This window comes from Mauremys reevesii, linkage group 1 (genome assembly GCF_016161935.1).
Source record: "Mauremys reevesii isolate NIE-2019 linkage group 1, ASM1616193v1, whole genome shotgun sequence".
Classification (NCBI taxonomy): domain Eukaryota; kingdom Metazoa; phylum Chordata; order Testudines; family Geoemydidae; genus Mauremys; species Mauremys reevesii.
Window position 1 is genome coordinate 54,975,065 of NC_052623.1, and position 20,045 is coordinate 54,995,109.

At 40.0% G+C, this 20,045-nt stretch overlaps 1 protein-coding gene across 7 annotated transcripts in view; it reads left to right on the plus strand.

Moving 5' to 3' along the window:
• Window positions 1-20,045, plus strand: part of NBEA (neurobeachin) — an 831,523-nt gene that overhangs the window by 212,249 nt on the left and 599,229 nt on the right. For all 7 annotated transcript variants that reach the window (XM_039530859.1, XM_039530876.1, XM_039530902.1 and 4 more), the window contains exons 9-10: window positions 10,306-10,503; window positions 13,178-13,311. In XM_039530859.1, the coding sequence (XP_039386793.1) occupies window positions 10,306-10,503; window positions 13,178-13,311 (332 nt within the window). The remainder of the gene's footprint in view (window positions 1-10,305; window positions 10,504-13,177; window positions 13,312-20,045) is intronic.

A 20,045-nucleotide genomic window follows, 5' to 3' on the forward strand; every position in this document is an offset into this window, starting at 1 on the left:
CAAGTCTCCATGACTCTTCGTTTCCATTACCGAAAAAATCAAAGGGTATGGCTATCTCTAAACAACATCTGTCCAAGTGGATCTCTGTCATCAGATCCTGTTACCGTGCGAAGAATCTTCAACCGCCCGACGACATTAGAACTCATTCCACTAGAGCCATGTCGGCATCCATTGCCTTCTTACACAACGTTCCCATTCCTGATATCTGCAAAGCGGCTACAGGGTCATCTGAACACACGTTTGCAAAACACTATGCTCTAACGCAAGACACCACAGCAGACACAGTAGTGGGTCATACAGTACTATCTTCAGTACTCCCTGCCGTATCTCCAAAGTCCCACCAACCATAGTGGGTACTGCTACACATTCACCTAGAGTGGAGCACCCACAGGGACAGCACTTGAAGAAGAAGAGAAAGTTACTCACCTTGCAGTAACTGAGGTTCTTCGAGATGTGTGTCCCTGTGGGTGCTCCACTCCCCGCCCTCCTCCCCTCTACTGTGGAGTACTGAGATACTCTCCATGGTAGAGAAGGAACTGAGGAGGGTGTGGGGCGCACGCACCCTGGAAGATTCCAACTGCACGGGAGATACCATCTGGGTGCGTGCGCCCCAACCAGGCACTGCTACCGAAAATCTCTGATCGACAGCGCCAGGACGCACCGTCACATAGAGTGGAGCACCCACAGGGGGACACATCTCGAAGAACCTCAGTTACTGCAAGGTGAGTAACTTTCTCTTGTGCCAATGCCATCACGTGAATATTTTCGACAAATTGATGGTACATACGTTACTTTGTTCTCTGATAAAAGCAATATGTATTATTTTCTGTGGAAACTGTAAAGAGCATTATTTTAGCTGGTTTGTCTAACTGCAGCAGTTAAGGCATGAGGATAGGAGACAGAGCTGGATTCTATTTCATACTCTTCTTTGGTGACATAGTGTCAATCTTTTTGAGCCTTAGTTTCCCCGTTTGTAAAATGGTAACACTTTTGGTATTGTTTTTAAAGCACTTTGAGTCCCTCAGAAGTCAGGTGCTATGTATGTGTAAAATACAGAATTTAAATTAACAGATGAAAATAAGGTAAGATGCATTTAAACTCCATTAACATTTGGTGTGACATTTGGAAAATGATCCTGTAAAAACAAAGTTGTCGTGATATACAGTGAGACTATAAATGTCTCTCATGCTATGTGTATTATATGAATAGGAGAGTATATGTGAGGTACATAGATAATAGGAAATATGTCCTATGTGACTGGTATGTGTCGGTTTTTCTGGAATTTGAAACAATCATATTCACTAGCAGTGAAACAAAACACAGTACCTAGTAGACGGTGTATGTTAATGCTTAGTGGAATGAAAGTTGCTTTAGTTCACTGTTTTGTATCCAGGATCTTGTCTCATTTATTATGTTTGACTACAGAGGTGGTTGTGGTATCTATTAATTGGCCAACACTTGCAATGATATTGTGCAGTGAGATGTAAGCTTTCCTTTATAGAAAAATTAGATATTTAATCCTGATGGTTGTAACGATAATCTTGCCAACATTAAGGATAAACCAGTTAAACAATTCCTACTGGAGTTTGCAGAAAGTTTGGAATAATAATTCTGGGATCTGTGAACTCCAAAAACAAAAGCAGACAGTTTAAATACCAACTTTAATTCGTTCACTGCTGATCATTTTATTAGAATCATACAACTACCAGTTTTCTCTCTCAATTCCAGATGGTCTGGTGCACTTTCCCCATGCTGAAAGTGTTAATTTTTTCACTTCCAAGCTGCCAAAATCTCAAAATTCCTTCTTGTCAACTCTTATTATGCATTGTATATAAAGTTGCTGTTATACAGAGACCTAGAAAATGTACTGACAGTGTATAATGAAGTATAATTTTACAGTAAATGGGTGCTGACTGTACCACTTACTTTCATATTTAATTAATTTAAAAACTCAATTAGAAAAAAGCTGCAGAATTTGTAGTCTGCCACATTAGAACACACAATTCTGGAAATGTCTCAAAAGGTTTGTAGGTCAGTTCAGATAAGTATCCAGAAGTTGCCCAACTATATGAAAACTCTGTAGTTATCCTGGGCTGAAAACAATAGAAGAGTGTTTTGTTTTTTTTAGTGGCTTTTCAACCTCTAAATGTCTGTGCTTGGATAGAAAAAACAATTGAGATGCACAAAACCCCCAAAGTAAAGATCATACATTTTAGACAAAGGTTGGGGGCATTTACTTATCTCTGAGCTATTTCACCATCTTGGATCTGCTAAGCAACTTTAGTTATAAGCCCATAGATGGCTTGTGCCCCTAATAAGTAGTGGGGTTGTAGATCACAATCTGAGAATCTACACTAGAGATGGTTGAAAAATTTCTGATGGAACAGTTTCTCATTTGAAAATGCAGTTCTTCGAGTGCTGGTTCATATGTGTATTCAACATGTGAGTATGAATGCGCTCCATATGCCCAAGGCCAGAGATTTGTATCAAATAATGTCAGTTTCTCCAGGCCTGCGCAGTTGCCCTCTTCATACTCTGAACCGAGTTAATAAATTGTGGCATTGGCCAACACATCTCTAGTTTCTTCTTACCACCGCATGTCCTGAGTTAAAATCCTCTGTGTCAATTTCAAAATTTTGGCTCTTCTGATTCAGAATGGGGGGAGGAAAAATTCAAATGTCAGAATTGCCTGTGGAACTAAAATTGTTTTATGATCCGCTCTAATCTATAGCCATACATTCTCTTGCAGTTTGATGATAATATCAAAGTGTAAAACTGGCACAATATAGTTTTGAGGTGTCACCGGAGAAGCATTTTGATGAGGAATAAGGGAAGTTAGTGAGAAGAATGAAGGAATATAGTTCTTCTAGATGGCATGCCGAGGAATTACCTCAGTGAAGTGGCTTTTGGAAATAACAGAAGGTTCTCATGTGTCCATTTCCATACTGCCCCAAAACCAATTTCCTTTATCCCTCTTAGACAATCCAACTTCTATGGTCATTTGATTACAAACCTCAAAGTCACAATACTCCAACAAAAAAACTTCAAAACCAGACTCCAACGAGAAAGTGCAGAATTGGAATTAATTTGCAAACTGGACACCATTAAATTAGGCTTGAATAATGACTGAGAGTGGATGGGTCATTACACAAAGTAAAACCTATTTCCCCATGCAAATTTTCCCCTTACTGTTATCACTACAAAAGTTTATTTTCTCCTGCTAATAGCTCACCCTAACTGATTACTCTCATTATAGTTAGTATGGCAACACCCTTTTTTCATGTCCTCTGTGTGTGTGTGTGTGTGTGTGTGTGTATATATATCTCTTCCTACTGTATTTTTCACTGCTTGCATCCAATGAAGTGGGTTTTAGCCCACAAAAGCTTATGCTCAAATAAATTTGTTAGTCTCTAAGGTGCCACAATTACTCCTCGTTCTTTTTGCTGATTCAGACTAACACGGCTACCACTCTGAAATATTTAGGTCTGGTTCCTCACTGAAGAAACGGTCTTTCTGTGTGTTCTGAGACCCCATGTATTCATCATTTTTATTCTTGATACTTTAACAACTGCAAGGTTTATAGAAGATAGCATACTCTCTTCTCTTAGACTTGGTTTAAAAGCATTTGAACCCTTACTTTTTTGAGCAAGGTGACATGATAGATTAGTGTAGTGCTGTAAATCGATAATAGCAGCAGGAACATCTTTTAGCAGTCACAATAAAAGAGCAAGTCAGGTAGATAGGAACAAAAATAGAAAATATGTGTGCCTGAGGTGCTATCAAAATTATACCAGACAATTAAGAAGGATGCCAAAGTCATAAATATACTAAGGGTATGTCTACACTATGGGATTATTCTGTTTTTACAGAAATCGATTTTTGGAAACAGATTGTATAAAGTCGAGTGCACACGGCCACACTAAGCACATTAATTCGTTGTTGTGAGTCCATGTACCAAGGCTAGTGTCGACTTCCAGAGCGTTGCACTGTGGGTAGCTATCCCGTAGCTGTCCCATAGTTCCCGCAGTCTCCCCCGCCCATTGGAATTCTGGGTTGAGATCCCAGTGCCTGATGGGGGCAAAAATTTGTCACGGGTGGCTATGGGTAAATGTCATCAGTCAATCCTCCCTCCGTGAAAGCAACGGCAGACAATCATTTTGCACCCTTTTCCCTGGATTGTTCGGGCAGATGCCATAGCACGGAAACCATGGAGACCCGTTCAGCCTTTTTCACTGTTGCCGTATGTCTACTGGATGCTGCTGACAGACGCGGTACTGCAGTGCTATACAGCAGCATCCCCTTGCCTTTTGCAAGTTAGGAAAGACGGTTACCAGCCATCTGTCTGCTGCTGTCATGGGTTCTCCTGGCCAGCCTTGGTGAGGTCAGTCGGGGGCGCCTGGACAAAAATGGGAATGACTCCCCTGGTCATTCTCTTCTTCAAGTTTTGTCTAATGGAGAGTCAGTCCTGCCAAGAATATCAGGCAAGCCTACTAAAGAACCCGAGAGGCAAACGGCCACTCTGGGTCAGAGCCCCAGACATACTGCAGAAATGATGAGCTGCATGCCATTCTAGGGGGTGCCCCTACAACAAACCCTACCCGTTGCTTCCCTCCTCCCCTACCCCTCCTGGGCTACCGTGGCAGTTATCCCCCCATTTGTGTGATGAAGTAAAAAAGAATGCATGAATAAGAAACAACACTGAGTTTATTTCAAGCAGAGATCAAAGGGGGGAGGGGAGAGTGGTTGGATTACAGTGAGGTAGAGTGAACCACTATTCTGCACTTGCTCAGCCTATAGCTGAAAATGGGAATCTGTGACAAGCACTAGGATAGAAACACAGGCAGGACTGAATCTCCATTTGTCTGTGGGCCTTTGGTTGACACTGGTAAAATACAAAATGTCCCAGGATATGTATGTTGGGGGACAGTTCTAAACAGCAGCTTAATTTTTTTATTTGCAGCAAAATGTAAAGGACTAAGTATCTGATTGTGAGCCCCAATAGCAAGGAGAAGGCTGGGGTAGGCGCGACCGCGCAGTGCTGTTGACTGGGAGAGCAGCCTGAGGCAGAAGCCTCCAGCTGCCATGATATACCAGGCAGGACTGAATCTCCATTAGACAAAACTTAAAGAAGAGAATGACCTGGAGTCATTCCCTTTTTTGCCCAGGCAACCCCGGCTGACCGTACCGAGGCCAGCCAGGAGCACCCACGGGATGACGATGACGGATATCAGTCATACTGTACCGTCTGCCATCCGCAAGGCAAGGGGTTGCTGCTGTGTAGCGCTGCAGCACCGTGTCTGCCAGCAGCATCCAGTAGACATATGGTGATATTGAAAAAAGGCGAGAAACGATTTTTTTCTGTTTGCTTTCACAGGGAGGGGGGAGGCTGATGACATGTACCCTGAACCACCCGCGACAATGTTTTTGACCCTTCAGGCTTTGGGAGCTCAGCCCAGAATTCAAATGGTTTTCGGAGAGTGTGGGAACTGTGGGATAGCTTCAGTCATCAGTTGCCCCTCCCTCCATGAGCGTCCATTTGATTCTTTGGCTTTCTGGTACGCTTGTCTCAGCTCCTTAAGTTTCACACAGCACTGTGTTGTGCCCCTGTTGTGGCCTCTGTCCATCATGGCCTTGGAGATTTTTTCAAATGTTTTGGCATTTTGTCTTTTGGAACGGAGTTCTGATAGAACAAATTCATCTCCCCATACAGAGATCAGATTCAATATCTCCCATACGGTCCATGCTGGAGCTCTTTTTTTATTCTGGGACTGCATGGTCGCCTGTGCTGATCAATTCTCCACACTGGGCAAACAGGAAATGAAATTCAAAAGTTCGCGGGGCTTTTCCTGTCTACCTGGCCAGTGTATCCAAGTTCAGATGGCTGTCCAGAGCGGTCACAATGGTGCACTGTGGGATAGCTCCCAGAGGCCAATAGCGTCGAATTGTGGCCACACTAACCCTAATTTGAAATGGCAATACCAATTTCAGCGCTGCTCCCCTTGTCGGGGAGGAGTACAGATATCGATATTAAGAGCCCTTTATATCGAAGTAAAGGGCTTCGTTGTGTGGACGGGTGCAGGGTTAATTCGATTTAACGCTGCTAAATTCGAGATAAACTCGTAGTGTAGACCAGGCCTGTGATTCAGAATTAAGGCCGGTTTTCAAAACAGTGATGGGGATGCTCAGATGCTCAAATAAAAGGCTGCTCAATTCTGAACATTTATCTGTTAATGATTAATACCAAAATGTTTAATATATAGACAGAAAATACAGTGTTGGTATCAACGTCCCTAAATAATTGGATCTCAGTAACACCATATTATTCTCAATCCTATATGTCTTATAGATCATTGTTAGGGTGACCATACATCCCGTTTTGGGTGGAACAATCCTTTTTTTAAGTGCTGTCCCAGCTGTCCTGACTCTTTTTTGGCAAAACTGGACATTTGTCCCGTTTGCTCTTGGCAACTGATCAACTGGAAAAATGCACAGTTTTGCCAAAAAGTGGGGTGCGACCTCCGGCAGGGTACAGACCCTTCATCCTCTTTTCTCATGGAGCCATTCCCACCTCTTGTTTCCACGAGGATTAATGACTTAATGAGAGGGACGAGGTGTGGAGCATGCTGTCAGATGTCTTAAAAGAGCAACACTCCGAACAGAACCCGAACCACTAAAAACGGAAAATCAGCCTGCTGCTGGTGGCATCTTTTTGGCTTGTGTGAGACAGTAGACCCCATTTAACCTTTTCCGAGCAGGATCAACAATGCTACAGTGTGGGATATTTTAAGAAAATACTGCTATCCTATTAAATTTACCTTTTACCTTTTAAAAGGTTTGTGTCTTTGTCTATGCTTTTTTTTTAATTCAGCCCAGATAACATGAATAGAAACCAACATGAGAGCAGCTCTCTCTGCAAGTATGGGGAAAGGGCCACACCTTGTGAAGACATGGAAGCTCTCCATGAGCCAACTTCACAGATTTATGCCATTTGCTCTAGTGCAGTTATAAGTAGTCAGAGTGTTTTCTGTGTGCATACAAAACAAGGATTCCCTGTGGCACCTTAGAGACTAACAAATGTATTTGGGCATAAGTTTTTGTGGGCTAAAACTCACTTTATCAGATGCATGGCGTGAAAAATACAGAAAGCAGTATAAATATTATAGCACATGAGAAGATGGGAGTTGCCTTACTAAGTGGGACGTTAGTGCTACAGTGAGTCTCTTCCCTCATGATACTAACAATCAATATAAGTAACAAAGTATTGTTGTGTACAAACATTTACTGCATTTCTTTCCCTACCTTGATGATAATTCCGAGTGTGGATCTTATGGGAGCTCCAGGTTATGATCACTTCCTTCAGGCAAAAGCTTTCTGTCTGTAGTTGTCAGAAGTCTGACAAAGTGAAAGAGAGATATCTAACTTGTGTGTGTCTGGCTTTCAGGCAGTGATCTAGAACACTGCTTTTGAACCAGTGTAAACGTTGTAAACTACTAGGCAGCACAGATCTTAAATTTATTAATAAAATGGGTTTGTTTGAACCTAAACCTTTTTGAAATTCAGGGCATTGAATTCTGAATAAAATGTTCATAGAACCTGCTGCAAACAGTAATAGGGAATGTTCACGCTAGATCTAACTAAATTATTCTGGTCTCTGGGTCCAATATAATGAAAAAGTCCAAATGGGTTGGAAGATCCTAAAATGTTGGACAATCATGCTTTTCCTCTCTACTCATCCTCAATCATTCCTTTTCATTTGTTTTTTTTCTCAGCAGGTAAGTATTTAATTTAAAAACAAAATAAAACTCACGTTTTCAATTAGTAGTATTTTAACAAGGTTAGCAGAGGGCTTGTTTTAAAATAAGAGACTAGCTGTGTGAACACAGGGCTTCTTTCCTTGATCTGTCATCCCTATCTTTCCTACTTTCCTCTCCTTGGTTGAACCCTTATTTCCCCTCAAGTAGTAAGTCAAAATGTTTCTTGTAATTTCAGTTTAAATTGCTTTTGTCTTTCCACTATTCAATGATTGAAGTGGTTAGAAGTTTAGATTTCTGGTAAACTTTGAACTGGATAACAAGTTTCCTAATACTCAGAAGCAGTAGATATTAGAGTAATAAGCTACTGAAATTACTTTCAAGAGTTATGTTAAAAGACTATAACAACATAGTGACAAAAATGGTGTAGAGTTTTGCCATTTTTCTGTGTCTGAATCCACCTGATTTAGGCCTCTAAGTGCTACTAAAATGTAAGGATCAAATAATAATATGAAACTGTCTGCCATGCTTATAGTTGCAAAACCTAGAAATGTGGCAAAGTATCTTAAAAAAATATTAAAAAATGGGTTTTTGCTCCTGAAAAAAACACCAGGGTATGGCATTTTTTTTCTGTGTTGGAAGAGATTTCATATGGTGGTAAAACTTAAAAACATGTCAAAAGCTGGAATGCAAACTTTTTTTTTGAAATCAACAAAAAGGCAAATGTAGGTTTGCTCAATATGTAAACCACTGCTTTTGACACTGGGGGAAGGGCAACAAATAGAATACTTTAATTATCTGTACATTTAAAGAAATTGTCCCATTTTTTAAAAAGACATACTCCCTTTTTCTCAGGCAGATGTTTGTGAGGTAATATAACTATGCTTATTAACTGTTAAGTGAAGTCTAGGTAGCATTATCAGCAAAAATTAGCTGCATTACATGAAGAGTAGCTGTATATTTGTAAGAAAATGCAATTTGTGGGGAGGGGGCAAGGAGCCTCTTACAAATTGTCTTTGTTTGCTACTAGCCTGGACATCAGTGGACTTGGATAGCATGCCACCAGTCCCCTGATCTAATTATTACATACAACACTGGGTGGGAGCGCTGGTGGGAGTGTAAATGGGAGAAGTTGAGGAGGACAGAAAACGATAAAAATGTTGCACATTTTGAAATGTGGTTGGTTATATGCAGTTTGAGCAATGTGAATTTGATTAGCCTTCAGAACAGATTATTTAATGATGATTTTAGAAATCATTACATTGAAATTCAAACTTCATTACTTGAATGGTAATAATTTCTAACAGTTTTGGTTTATTTTTATGGATCCTGTATTTTACCACTAGTTGCCTTCCCGCAGCTGTCAAATGATTATAGCATGCTAAAGTAGTAAGTCAAGTAAAGCTGACAGCTTGTTACATTCATTTCCTTCTGCATCTCTTCATGCTTGGTCAGTTTGACAGTGTTGCCAGAAAACATGGTTTTGAATCAAATAAGAATCACAATATATTTAAGAGTAATACAGATTTCCAGTCTTCCCTTAACTTTGAAAATCATTATTCTTGAAATCTGGCATTTGGAAAACTGTGGGGGGCGGGGGGAGAGGGTTGTGTTTTTGTTTTTTTTATTTGTTGTAAGTAGTGTTTCACATCGGTAGCGCCTTGGAATGTGTTACTGTCTGTTAGTTAATGAAGCATGGGATGCATGCTGTTTTATAAAAACCCTTTCCATTAAATCAAAAAGATATTGGTAGAAGCCCTGGGAAGTATGCATGTATAAACTCTTCCATTAAAATATTTTCTTTGGACTTGGTAAACATGTAATGTAATTAGTAAAAAGTCAAAGAAGCAAGATTAAGAACATATGAAAATCTGTTGAAACCACAAGAACGCATACAGCATGTAAACAGTTTTTAATATCTTTAGCAATTCTGAATGGTGTCACTGAACAATTATCTTTGCTATACTGGCAATCCATGTTAAACAAAGTAAGAGTTTAGTTTGGGAAAAAAGATTCACAAATAAAGAACAAATAATACAAATAATTTCTAGATCATTAAACTTTTATTATCCTAAATAAAATGTGGAATAATTGAAATGTCCTGTACTTTGGAAGGTGTGTACTGTATTACTGTTAATATTAATAGATTTATATCTGCTTTTTGTGATGCATTTTCTGAAACATAGATTAATTGCAACCTGTTAAAACATTAATGCTGCTGCCTAGAAGAATAAATCATACCAGATAAATGAACAAAATGACATGCTAATAGTAGCATGTAGTAAATACTTTGATTTGTTCTTCTAGGTTGAAAAAATGATTCCCCGTCCTATCCCAGTTTTACATTACTAATGGTAATAAAATTCAAGTATATATTTGTGGCTTAAATATATGAAAACATTTCAAGAACAGCAGAAAATACAAAATATAGTTTAATAGATTCTGTATTGCTTGCCTGCCCTTCCTTCAGATAATACAATAAACAGATCATGTGACATGCATTTTTATTATTCATTTAAAATATACACGTTTCAAGTCACTTTTTTTTCCCCAGAGTACTTTCAAATTTAAATCTGAGAGTGATATTCATCTGGCTGAGCACCACAAACAAGTTCTATATGATGGGAAACTTGCAAGTAGTATTGCCTTTACTTACAATGCTAAGGCTACTGATGCTCAACTATGCCTTGAATCCTCACCAAAGGAAAACCCTTCAATTTTCGTACACTCTCCACATGCTCTTATGCTTCAGGTTCGTTTATATTGGTACTTTATTTTCATGTTTTTGTTAATGGAGCTTACAGCCATACAGGCTGCCAAAGTGTGATTGAGGGTCTGTTTCTAATTAGTATTGTTATTACCTTTTACTGTGTGTAGTCTTTCCTATGTATCCATTAGCCCCTTTGACACCTCATCTGACTGAGGCTGTCATTTTCTCCATTTAACCCATGGATTTCCCTTCCTTTTGTACTGGCTAACATTTCTGTATCTTTCCTTCAGCATGAAGGACAGCAAACACTGTCGCTTATATGGCCATCATCAACTATATAGCCTATTAATTGTTTGAGGTGCATTGGTTAGCAAGATGTATATAACTATACTTCTCCAGAAATATCTCGTGTTTAGGCCAAACTCTGCTAACACAAAAATTCTGCAATCTCTGTCCAATCTACATCTTGTATGATGACATAGTATGCTGTTGCCATTGCTGTTTTCATTTAGCATTGCTTTAGTTGTAGATTAACGTTTGTTTTGTTTTTAAATATGAGTAGCTATCATTCTCACTTAGCTACTTTTTCACTTGTTTTCTTGAGCCAAAATTATTAATGATGCAGTAAAGAAATGTGTGTATTACACAGTGAACAAGAGTTTGTCAAATTATATGTTGAGGGCTATCAGTTTAATGCTTGCCTTATTTTCCAGCCCAGTTATTTTGAGCGAAATAGGTAATGAAACCAAGAAGTTTGAATGGGTCCAGTTTAACATTAAAATGGACCAACTAAAGCATTCTATGGTTAAAGCATTTTTAATATGGCTGTGGATTAATCACAGTTAACTCTCAGAATTAACTCAAAAAAACTAATTACAATTAATTGCAGTTTTAATCACACTGTTAAACAATACAATACCAGTTTAAATGTATTAAATATTTTGGATGTTTTTCTGCATTTTCAAATATATTGATTTCAATTTCAACACAGATTACAAAGTGTGCACTGCTCACTTTATATTATTTTTATTACAAATATTAACAGTGTAAAATGATAAACAAAAGAAATAGTATTTTTCAATTCACCTCATGCAAGTACTGTAGTGCAATGTCTTTACTGTGAAAGTGTAACTTACAAATGTAGATTTTTTTGTTACATTGTTTTGTTTTTGAGTGTAGTTACGTAACACTTTAGACCCTACAAGTCCACTCAGTCCTACTTCTTGTTCAGTCAATCGCTATGACAAACACATTTGTTTAGATTTATGGGAGATAATGCTGCCCACTTCTTATTTACAATGTCACCTGAAAGCGAGAACAGGCGTTCACATGAGATTGCAAGGTATTTATGTGCCAAATATGCTAACATTCTTATGCCCTTTCATGCTTTGGCCACCATGCTTCCATGCATATGACACTTGTTTAAAAAAAATGCATTAATTCAATTTGTGACACAATTCTCCCCCAAGGAGTTCAATATCCCCTGCTCTGTTTTACCCACATTCTGCCACATCTTCCATGTTATAGCAGTCTCAGATGGTGATTTAGCACATGTTGTCCATTTTAAGAATGCTTTCACTGCAGATTTGAGAAAATGGAAAGAAGGTACGAATGTGAGATTTCTAAAGATAGCTACTGCACTTGACCTAAGGTTTAAGAATCTGAAGTGCCTTCCAAAATCTGAGAGGGATGAGGTGTGGAGCATGCTGTCAGATGTCTTAAAAGAGCAGCACTCTGATGGGGAAACTACAGAACCTGAACTACCAAAAACAGAAAATCAACCTGCTGCTGGTGGCATCTGACTCAGATGATGAAAATGAACATGCGTCAGTCTGCACTGCTTTGGATTGTTTTTGAGCAGAACCCATCATCAGCGTGGACACGTCCTCTGGAATGGTGGCTGAAGCACGAAGGGACATATGAATCTTTAGTCCATCTGGCATGTAAATATCTTGTTTCACTGGCTACAACAGTGCCATGCGAACACCTGCGCTCATTTTAAAGTGACATTGTGAACAAGAAGTGACCAGCATTATGTCCTGCAAATGTAAACAAACTTGTTTCTCTGAACGACTGGCTGAACAAAAAATAGGACTAATTAGGATGTAAAGTTTTACATTATTTTAATTTTACTGCAGTTTTTTTTGTACATAAACAAAAGTTGTAAGTTCAACTTTCATGATAGAGATTGCACTACAGTACTTTTGAGATGAATTGAAATACTATTTCTTTTGTTTTTTACAGAGCACATATTTGTAATAAAAATATAAAGTGAGCTCTCTGCACTTTGTATTTTATGTTGTGATTAATATCAATATATTTGAAAATGTAGAAAACATCAAATAATACTTAAATAGTGTTCTAATATTGTTTAACAGTGCGATTAATTGTGCTTGATTTTTTTAACTGCTTGACAGCCCTAATTTTTAATAACACCTTTTGTGGCAAAATGTCCACAGTATGTGTTACCTGTATAGACTTTGTGTGAAACATACCTTTGTGGTGTGTGTTTGCATATTTGGATGGCTTGAAGTTATGAAGAGAAATTATCTTTATAGCATTTAGACTAAATTGACAGAAAATAAAAAGCATAGTAAATCGTGTCTTTGAAGTGCCATTGGTAACTAGTTTTCAAATATTAGACATTTATGGTAAAACATGATAATGGCAAATACAAACTAACATTGAGAAACTTTTTTTTGTTTTTTTAATATAGGATGTGAAAGCTATAGTAACCCACTCAATTCACAGTGCAATTCATTCGATTGGAGGGATTCAGGTTCTTTTTCCTCTCTTTGCCCAGTTAGACAATCGACAACTAAATGACAGTCAAATGGAAACAACTGTCTGGTAAGCTTATTTCAAGCAATTTACATAAAGTATGCTAGCACTGTTTTTTTTTCCTCTTGTGGTAATTTGGTTAATATAAATGCTGTGACTTATGTGCGCTCTTCTTTCTGTTTCTAGCATGAAAACATTAACTTTTTAAATGGCATTTACCACTGACTTTTATTTTTCTCTGGAAGTGTTCCACCCCTGCCATGCCCCTGCTCTGCCTGTTTCCCCAAGGCCCCACCCTCGCTCTGCCTCTTCCCATCCCCGCTCCAACCCCTCCCCCAACGCCCCTGGCACTAGCTACTCTCTGCCCTCCCCCCAGCTGCCAAACAGCTGTGACTGGTGGGTGCTGAGCACCCACTATTTTTTTCCCATGGGTGCATGAGTCCCGGAGCACCCACAGAGTCGGCACCTAAGGCATTTACCATGGTACTGTATAATATCATGCTGAAGAATGCTTTTAAACTAAAGGAAATTCCATAGGAAAATGAAACTAATGTAGTGCACTAAACATGGAGTTCAATCTACCAGGGGTGCTTATACAAAATATGTATATTTTGTTAATGCCGTAGATCTTGCTTAATTAAAATTCTCCTTTAGTTGGCCTACTATCCCAAATTAACAAAGGACATTGCTCTGGTGAATAAATATGTTATAGAAGACTGCACATGCTGCATCAGGATAGAGAGGAGGACCCTGGTCTATTAGCCACAGGCACAGCTCTGAGTTATCCAGAATAATGGCTGTGGCTCCGTGCATGTCATTAGTGTTGAAGGGCTTGAGCTGTTAGTCAGACAGCACAGATATGACAGTGTACTTTGAGAATTGCCTCTGTGTTTCCCCATGTGTAAGATATGTACAACGGGGATGCTGATATTCCAGAATCTTCTAGAACAGTGTTTCTCAAACTGGGGTTGCTGCTTGTGTAGGGAAAGCTCCTGACGGGCCAGGCTGGTTTGTTTACCTGCCCTGTTCGCAAGTCTGGCCGATCGCGGCTCCCACTGGCCAGGGTTCGCTGCTGCAGGCCAATGGGGGCTGCTGGAAGCAGCGGCCAGTAAGTCCCTCGGCCCTCGCCGCTTCCAGCAGCTCCCATTGGCCTGGAGTGGCGAACCATGGCCAGTGGGAGCCGCGATTGGCCAGACCTGCGGACGGGGCAGGTAAACAAACCGGCCCGGCTCACCAGGGGCTTTTCCTACACAAGCGGCAACCCCCGTTTGAGAAACACTGTTCTAGAAAAAATGTCTTGCTGGATGGGTAGAGGAGCACTCCCCCTCATGGATTTTTGAATGTTTAGAGTCTGCACAAGGGCTGTGCAACTCAAATCTCTTCCCAGGGCTAATCATAGGCATAGGGGCCTTCTTCCCTTGCCAGGAACATTGGCCAGATTTTTTAAAATACACTCTTTTGTGTATTTTATTGTAATTAATAGCAGTGAGTAATTTCTAGTAATTTTAGATAGTTCTTTGGGAAGTGTATAAATTGTTAAATTTTCTGCTCTGTTGTATGTTTTAATTCTTAGACACAGAAAATGCACTTCAGGATTAGAATAAATGCACGTTCAGTGGTATTTTTGAAAGAATAACTGAAGAACAGTTAAACTAGTATTAAAGTAACACCAAACTTTTGACAGACTGTGGAAAATCTTAAATTTTGTGTTCATTTCAGTTGTAAGATAAATTTCCTATATTTCATTCTATTTTTAGCAGCAAGTCCAGTGTGGTGATATAGTATCAAATTGTCTGCTCCCTTTATAGTGACTTAAGAACCTTTCACTTGAATTGCGTACTGAAATAGAAATGATTTCCAAAAAAGTGTTGAAAATTCCTCTATTTAATGTGTAGATTTTCCAGTACATAGATATAAATTAATCACTGGATTTTCCCTGAAATAACTATACTCTGTTTGTACCACAGTGATATTGATTTGCCCCCAACCCCTTCTCCAATCCCTCCATATTTTACCCAGATAGAGTAGTTGTGTACTTCTGTAGGTGGGATATTCACTTATTGCTAACATAGATTTAATTGTGCTTTGCACATGATGAATTTTACTTGGCAGTTTGTAAAGGCAGAAGTGAAAAAATGCTTGGTTTGACATAACTGAAGGAGTATTTATTTATCTGTGAACTTATTAGCATAGAAATAAACAAAATGACCCATTCTAGTTTTAGGAAGCTTTAGATATGACAATCTACTTTATATTCAATTTATTAAACTTATTTTGTAGACAGTAAAATAATAAATTGCCCTGACTCTTCTGTTTGAAGCACTTAAGTGAGATTATAATGTGAGTTTTAGAAAACCCTCTTTCACTCTGTGGTTTCCCTAGTGAAAACACTAAGTCCAATTTTAAATGCATATGGCCATTTATGGAGTTAGTGGAACTTTGACGAGAAAGACATTTGCTCTAATTGAATCAGGCACGCTAAACACTATGCAAACATACTGTACCAAGATGCAGTCTCTGTTCTGAAGAGCAAATAATAAAAGACTCAAACAGATGACAGATTGGGGAAAGAGATGTAACAAAATTGATCAAGCTGGTGATTGTGACACTTTATCTTTTTATTTTACTTTTTTGTAGGATAGAGGTGGAATGAGGATTATGGCAGGATAGGGGAATTAAAATAAACAAGGATGTAGGAAAATGAAAGAAGGGGAGAAGGGACATTGAGGAGAATGGAAAAGTCAGATGAGGAAAGGCGCTAGAGAGGGAAGGATGTGGAGGCATAGACATTAGGGAGACAAAGGCTTGCTGTGTGGAAGGATTGTGATGGAGAGGAGAGGGTCCCTTACCTATATAACTTTTGTTAACTTTCCTGATTTTCTACTTTGTAAAGTTTACCTTATTGTGTATTTCACTTTTTACCCAGTTGCTACTTTTTCAAAATTTTATAATTGATTTTCCCTAATTCAAATTTTTAATTGCTGCCTATTTTCTGTTTAAACATAAATGTAATCATTACCTTGTTTGTCCTATGTAAATTTATAAAGAGAGATTATTACAATATGTTTAACACAATAGCATTCCAGTTCTTTCAAACAAAACAGTTAAGCCCCATCTTCATAAAAAGCAATTAGGCCAGAACATAACGTATATTATCTCCCTGCAGAAAGTAAGTCCAAATGACTTTTGATGTCACCAGACCATTTGGTTTGTAAAGACCAGCTACTATTGCTATCACCTCCCCCCCTCTCTCTGGCGGGGGCGGGGGGTGCAAATTGGGTGACTCTTTTGTACATGGGCCCTGATATCTCTTACCTTGTGTGTAGCTGGGAGGCCTGATGCTCCAAAATAAATATTGTAGGCATCCAACCTTTTTTCCCTTTTATTTTCTCAACAAATCAAAATCTGTTGAATAAATTCAAGTCCTTTTGAAATCTATTTTTCTAGATTTAAACAGCTGTGTAAAGATTTATGGTCCCAACAAGGTTCCTACATTAAATTTTATTCTCTGACATGCTGATACCTTAATTTCCCCCAAAATGATAGATTTAGTATGAATAAAATGTTTAATTACTGTGCTGGGCAATCCTACCTCAGCCACCCAATGGCCTGCTGATATTCTTGTTCAGTTTGTTGTTGTCCCATAGCTCTGTCTTATCTGTTCCAGTCTTGTGCGCGGGCCAACAATCTTGCTGTCTAAACGCTGTAGAGATTCTTGTACTTATCTGCTCAGAGAGGAGAGCAGCAGAACAGTGTGAACTGCTGTCTACACTAAACTCAGTTGTTGGTCTAATTTTAGACCATCATTCATGCCTGGTCTACACTACGCGTTTAAACCGATTTTAGCAGCGTTAAACCAATTTAACGCTGCACCCGTCCACACAATGAGGCCCTTTATATCCATATAAAGGGCTCTTTAAACCGGTTTCTGTACTCCTCCCCAACGAGAGGAGTAGCGCTGAAATCGGTATTACCATATCGGATTAGGGTTAGTGTGGCCGCAAATCGACGGTATTGGCCTCCGGGCGGTATCCCACAGTGCACCATTGTGACCGCTCTGGACAGCAATCTGAACTCGGATGCACTGGCCAGGTAGACAGGAAAAGCCTCGCGAACTTTTGAATTTCATTTCCTGTTTGCCCAGCGTGGAGCTCTGATCAGCACGGGTGGCGATGCTGTCCCAAATCCAAAAAGAGCTCCAGTATGGACCGTATGGGAGATACTGGATCTGATCGCTGTATGGGGAGGCAAATCTGTTCTATCACAGTTCCGTTACAGAAGACGAAATGCCAAAGCATTTGAAAAAATCTCCAGACAGAGGCCACAGCAGGGACTCAGCACAGTGCTGCGTGACAAGCGTAACGGAAAGCCAAAGAATCAAATGGACGCTTATAGAGGGAGGGAGGGGGTACTGAGGACTCCAGCTATCCCACAGCCCCCGCAGTCTCCGAAAAGCATTTGCATTCTTGGCTGGGCTCCCAATGCCTGTAGGGTCAAACACATTGTCCAGGGTGGTTCAGGGTATAGCTCGTCAATTTACCCCCCCCCCCCCCCGGTGAAAGAAAAGAGAAAAAAATCGTTTCTTGACTTTTTTTCAATGTCACCCTATGTCTACTGAATGCTGCTGGTAGACGCGATGCTGCGGCAGTGAACAACAGCATCCTCTCCGCTCCTCTCCCCGGTGGCAGATGGTACAATATGACTGCTATCCATCGTCGTCATCAGCCCATGAGTGCTCCTGGCTGGCCTCAGGTGAGGTCGGCCGGGGGCACCTGGGTAAAAATAGGAATGACTCCCGGTCATTCCCAGTAGATGGTACAGAACGGCTGGTAACCGTCTTCATCATAGCAACTGGGGGCTGAGCTCCATCAGCACCCCCCTCTTCATGTCTAAAGAAAAGATTCTGTACTGCCTGGACTATCATAGCAGCTGGAGGCTTCCTCCCCCTCATTTTATCTCACTAACAAGTCAGTGTTTCTTATTCCTGCATTCTTTATTACTTCATCACACAAATGGGGGGACACTGCAACGGTAGCTCAGGAGGGTTGGGGGAGCAGGGAAGCAACGGGTGGGGTTGTTGCAGGGGCACCCCCTAGAATGGCATGCAGCTCATCATTTCTGCGGAATCTGACACGGAGCGGCTGTGCTCTCTGGTACACTGGTTCTCTAGCACACTTGCCCCATATTCTAGGCAGGACTGACTCTATTTTTAGATACAACATAAAGGAGGGAATGACCTGGAGAGTCATTCCCATTTTTGTCTTTGCACCCCCGGCCGACCTCAGCCAGGAGCACCCATGACAGCAGCAGACGGTACAGAACGACTGATAACCGTCATCTCATCGCCAATTTACAATGACGTGGCAGACGGTACAGAACAACTGATAACCGTCTCTGCTATCTTGCAAAGGCAAATGAATGCTGCTCTGTAGCACTGCAGTACCGCCTCTGTCAGCGGCATCCAGTACACACATGGTGACAGTGACAAAAGGCAAAACAGGCTCCATGGTTGCCATGCTATGGCGTCTGCCAGGGCAATCCGGGGAAAAGGGGCACAAAATGATTGTCTGCCGTTGCTTTCACAGAGGAAGGAATGAGTGACGACATTTACCCAGAAACACCTGCAACACTGTTTTTGCACCATCATGCATTTGGGTCTCAACCCAGAATTCCAATGGGCGGGGGAGACTGCGGAAACTATGGGATAGCTACGGGATAGCTACCCACAGTGCAACACTCCAGAAATCGACGCTAGCCTCGGACCATGGACGCACACCGCCGAATTAATGTGCTTAGTGTGGCCACGTGCACTCGACTTTATACAATCTGTTTTACAAAACCGGTTTATGTAAAATCGGAATAGTCCCGTAGTGTAGACATACCCTGTGTCTTTTTCAGAAGGGGGAATTGGAATGCTAACAATTTCTTCTTTTTCTCTTGCTTTTCAAAGATAGTAGTTATAGTAGAAAATTCTGCAGTTTCAATCAGAGATATTTACCTACCAGCAAGCGAGGTATTATGCCTACATATTTTGTGGTACAGCTGCAGATCCTTTTGATAATATATTTTGGGATTATAATATCAGAGGATTAACATTGTTCAGCAATCATCTTATATTTTTGTCACTGTTGGTATTAATTCAGGTGTACTTCTCATTGACATTAATATTGAATTCAACAGTGTATGAAGTAAAAGCAGCAAAGAGTCCTGTGGCACCTTATAGACTAACAGACGTTTTGGAGCATGAGCTTTCGTTTTGGATGCAACGACGAAGTGGGTATTCACCCACGAAAGCTCATGCTCCAAAACGTCGGTTAGTCTATAAGTTGCCACAGGACTCTTTGCTGCTTTTACAGATCCAGACTAACACAGCTACCCCTCTGATACTTGACAGTGTATGAAGTGTAATCTTCTATGCTAACTCAATTCCTGTGCAAATCACATGATTTTTCTGGTTTTGCTTATAATGATTCAGTACATCTGGAGAAAAATCCTGAAATAAGTAGGAGGATTTAAATTGTTTGGTAGACTAGATTAGGGTTAAAGCATTTAGCGGCAAAATAAGACTTGGACCCAATCTTTCCTACACTTATTCTAGAAATGGCAATCCAGGATTGCAGACTACATACTTTATACAGAGGATATCAAGAATAATCAGAAAGATATCACATATGTAGGAAGTAAATAAAATAATTAGAGGAGTTAAAATTTTCTAAATACTGATTTTAGACAAAGCAGAGATGAATTTGTTGCCAAAAAAAAATTAAAATTCATCCCCTTTTCCAAACACCTCTAGTAATAGC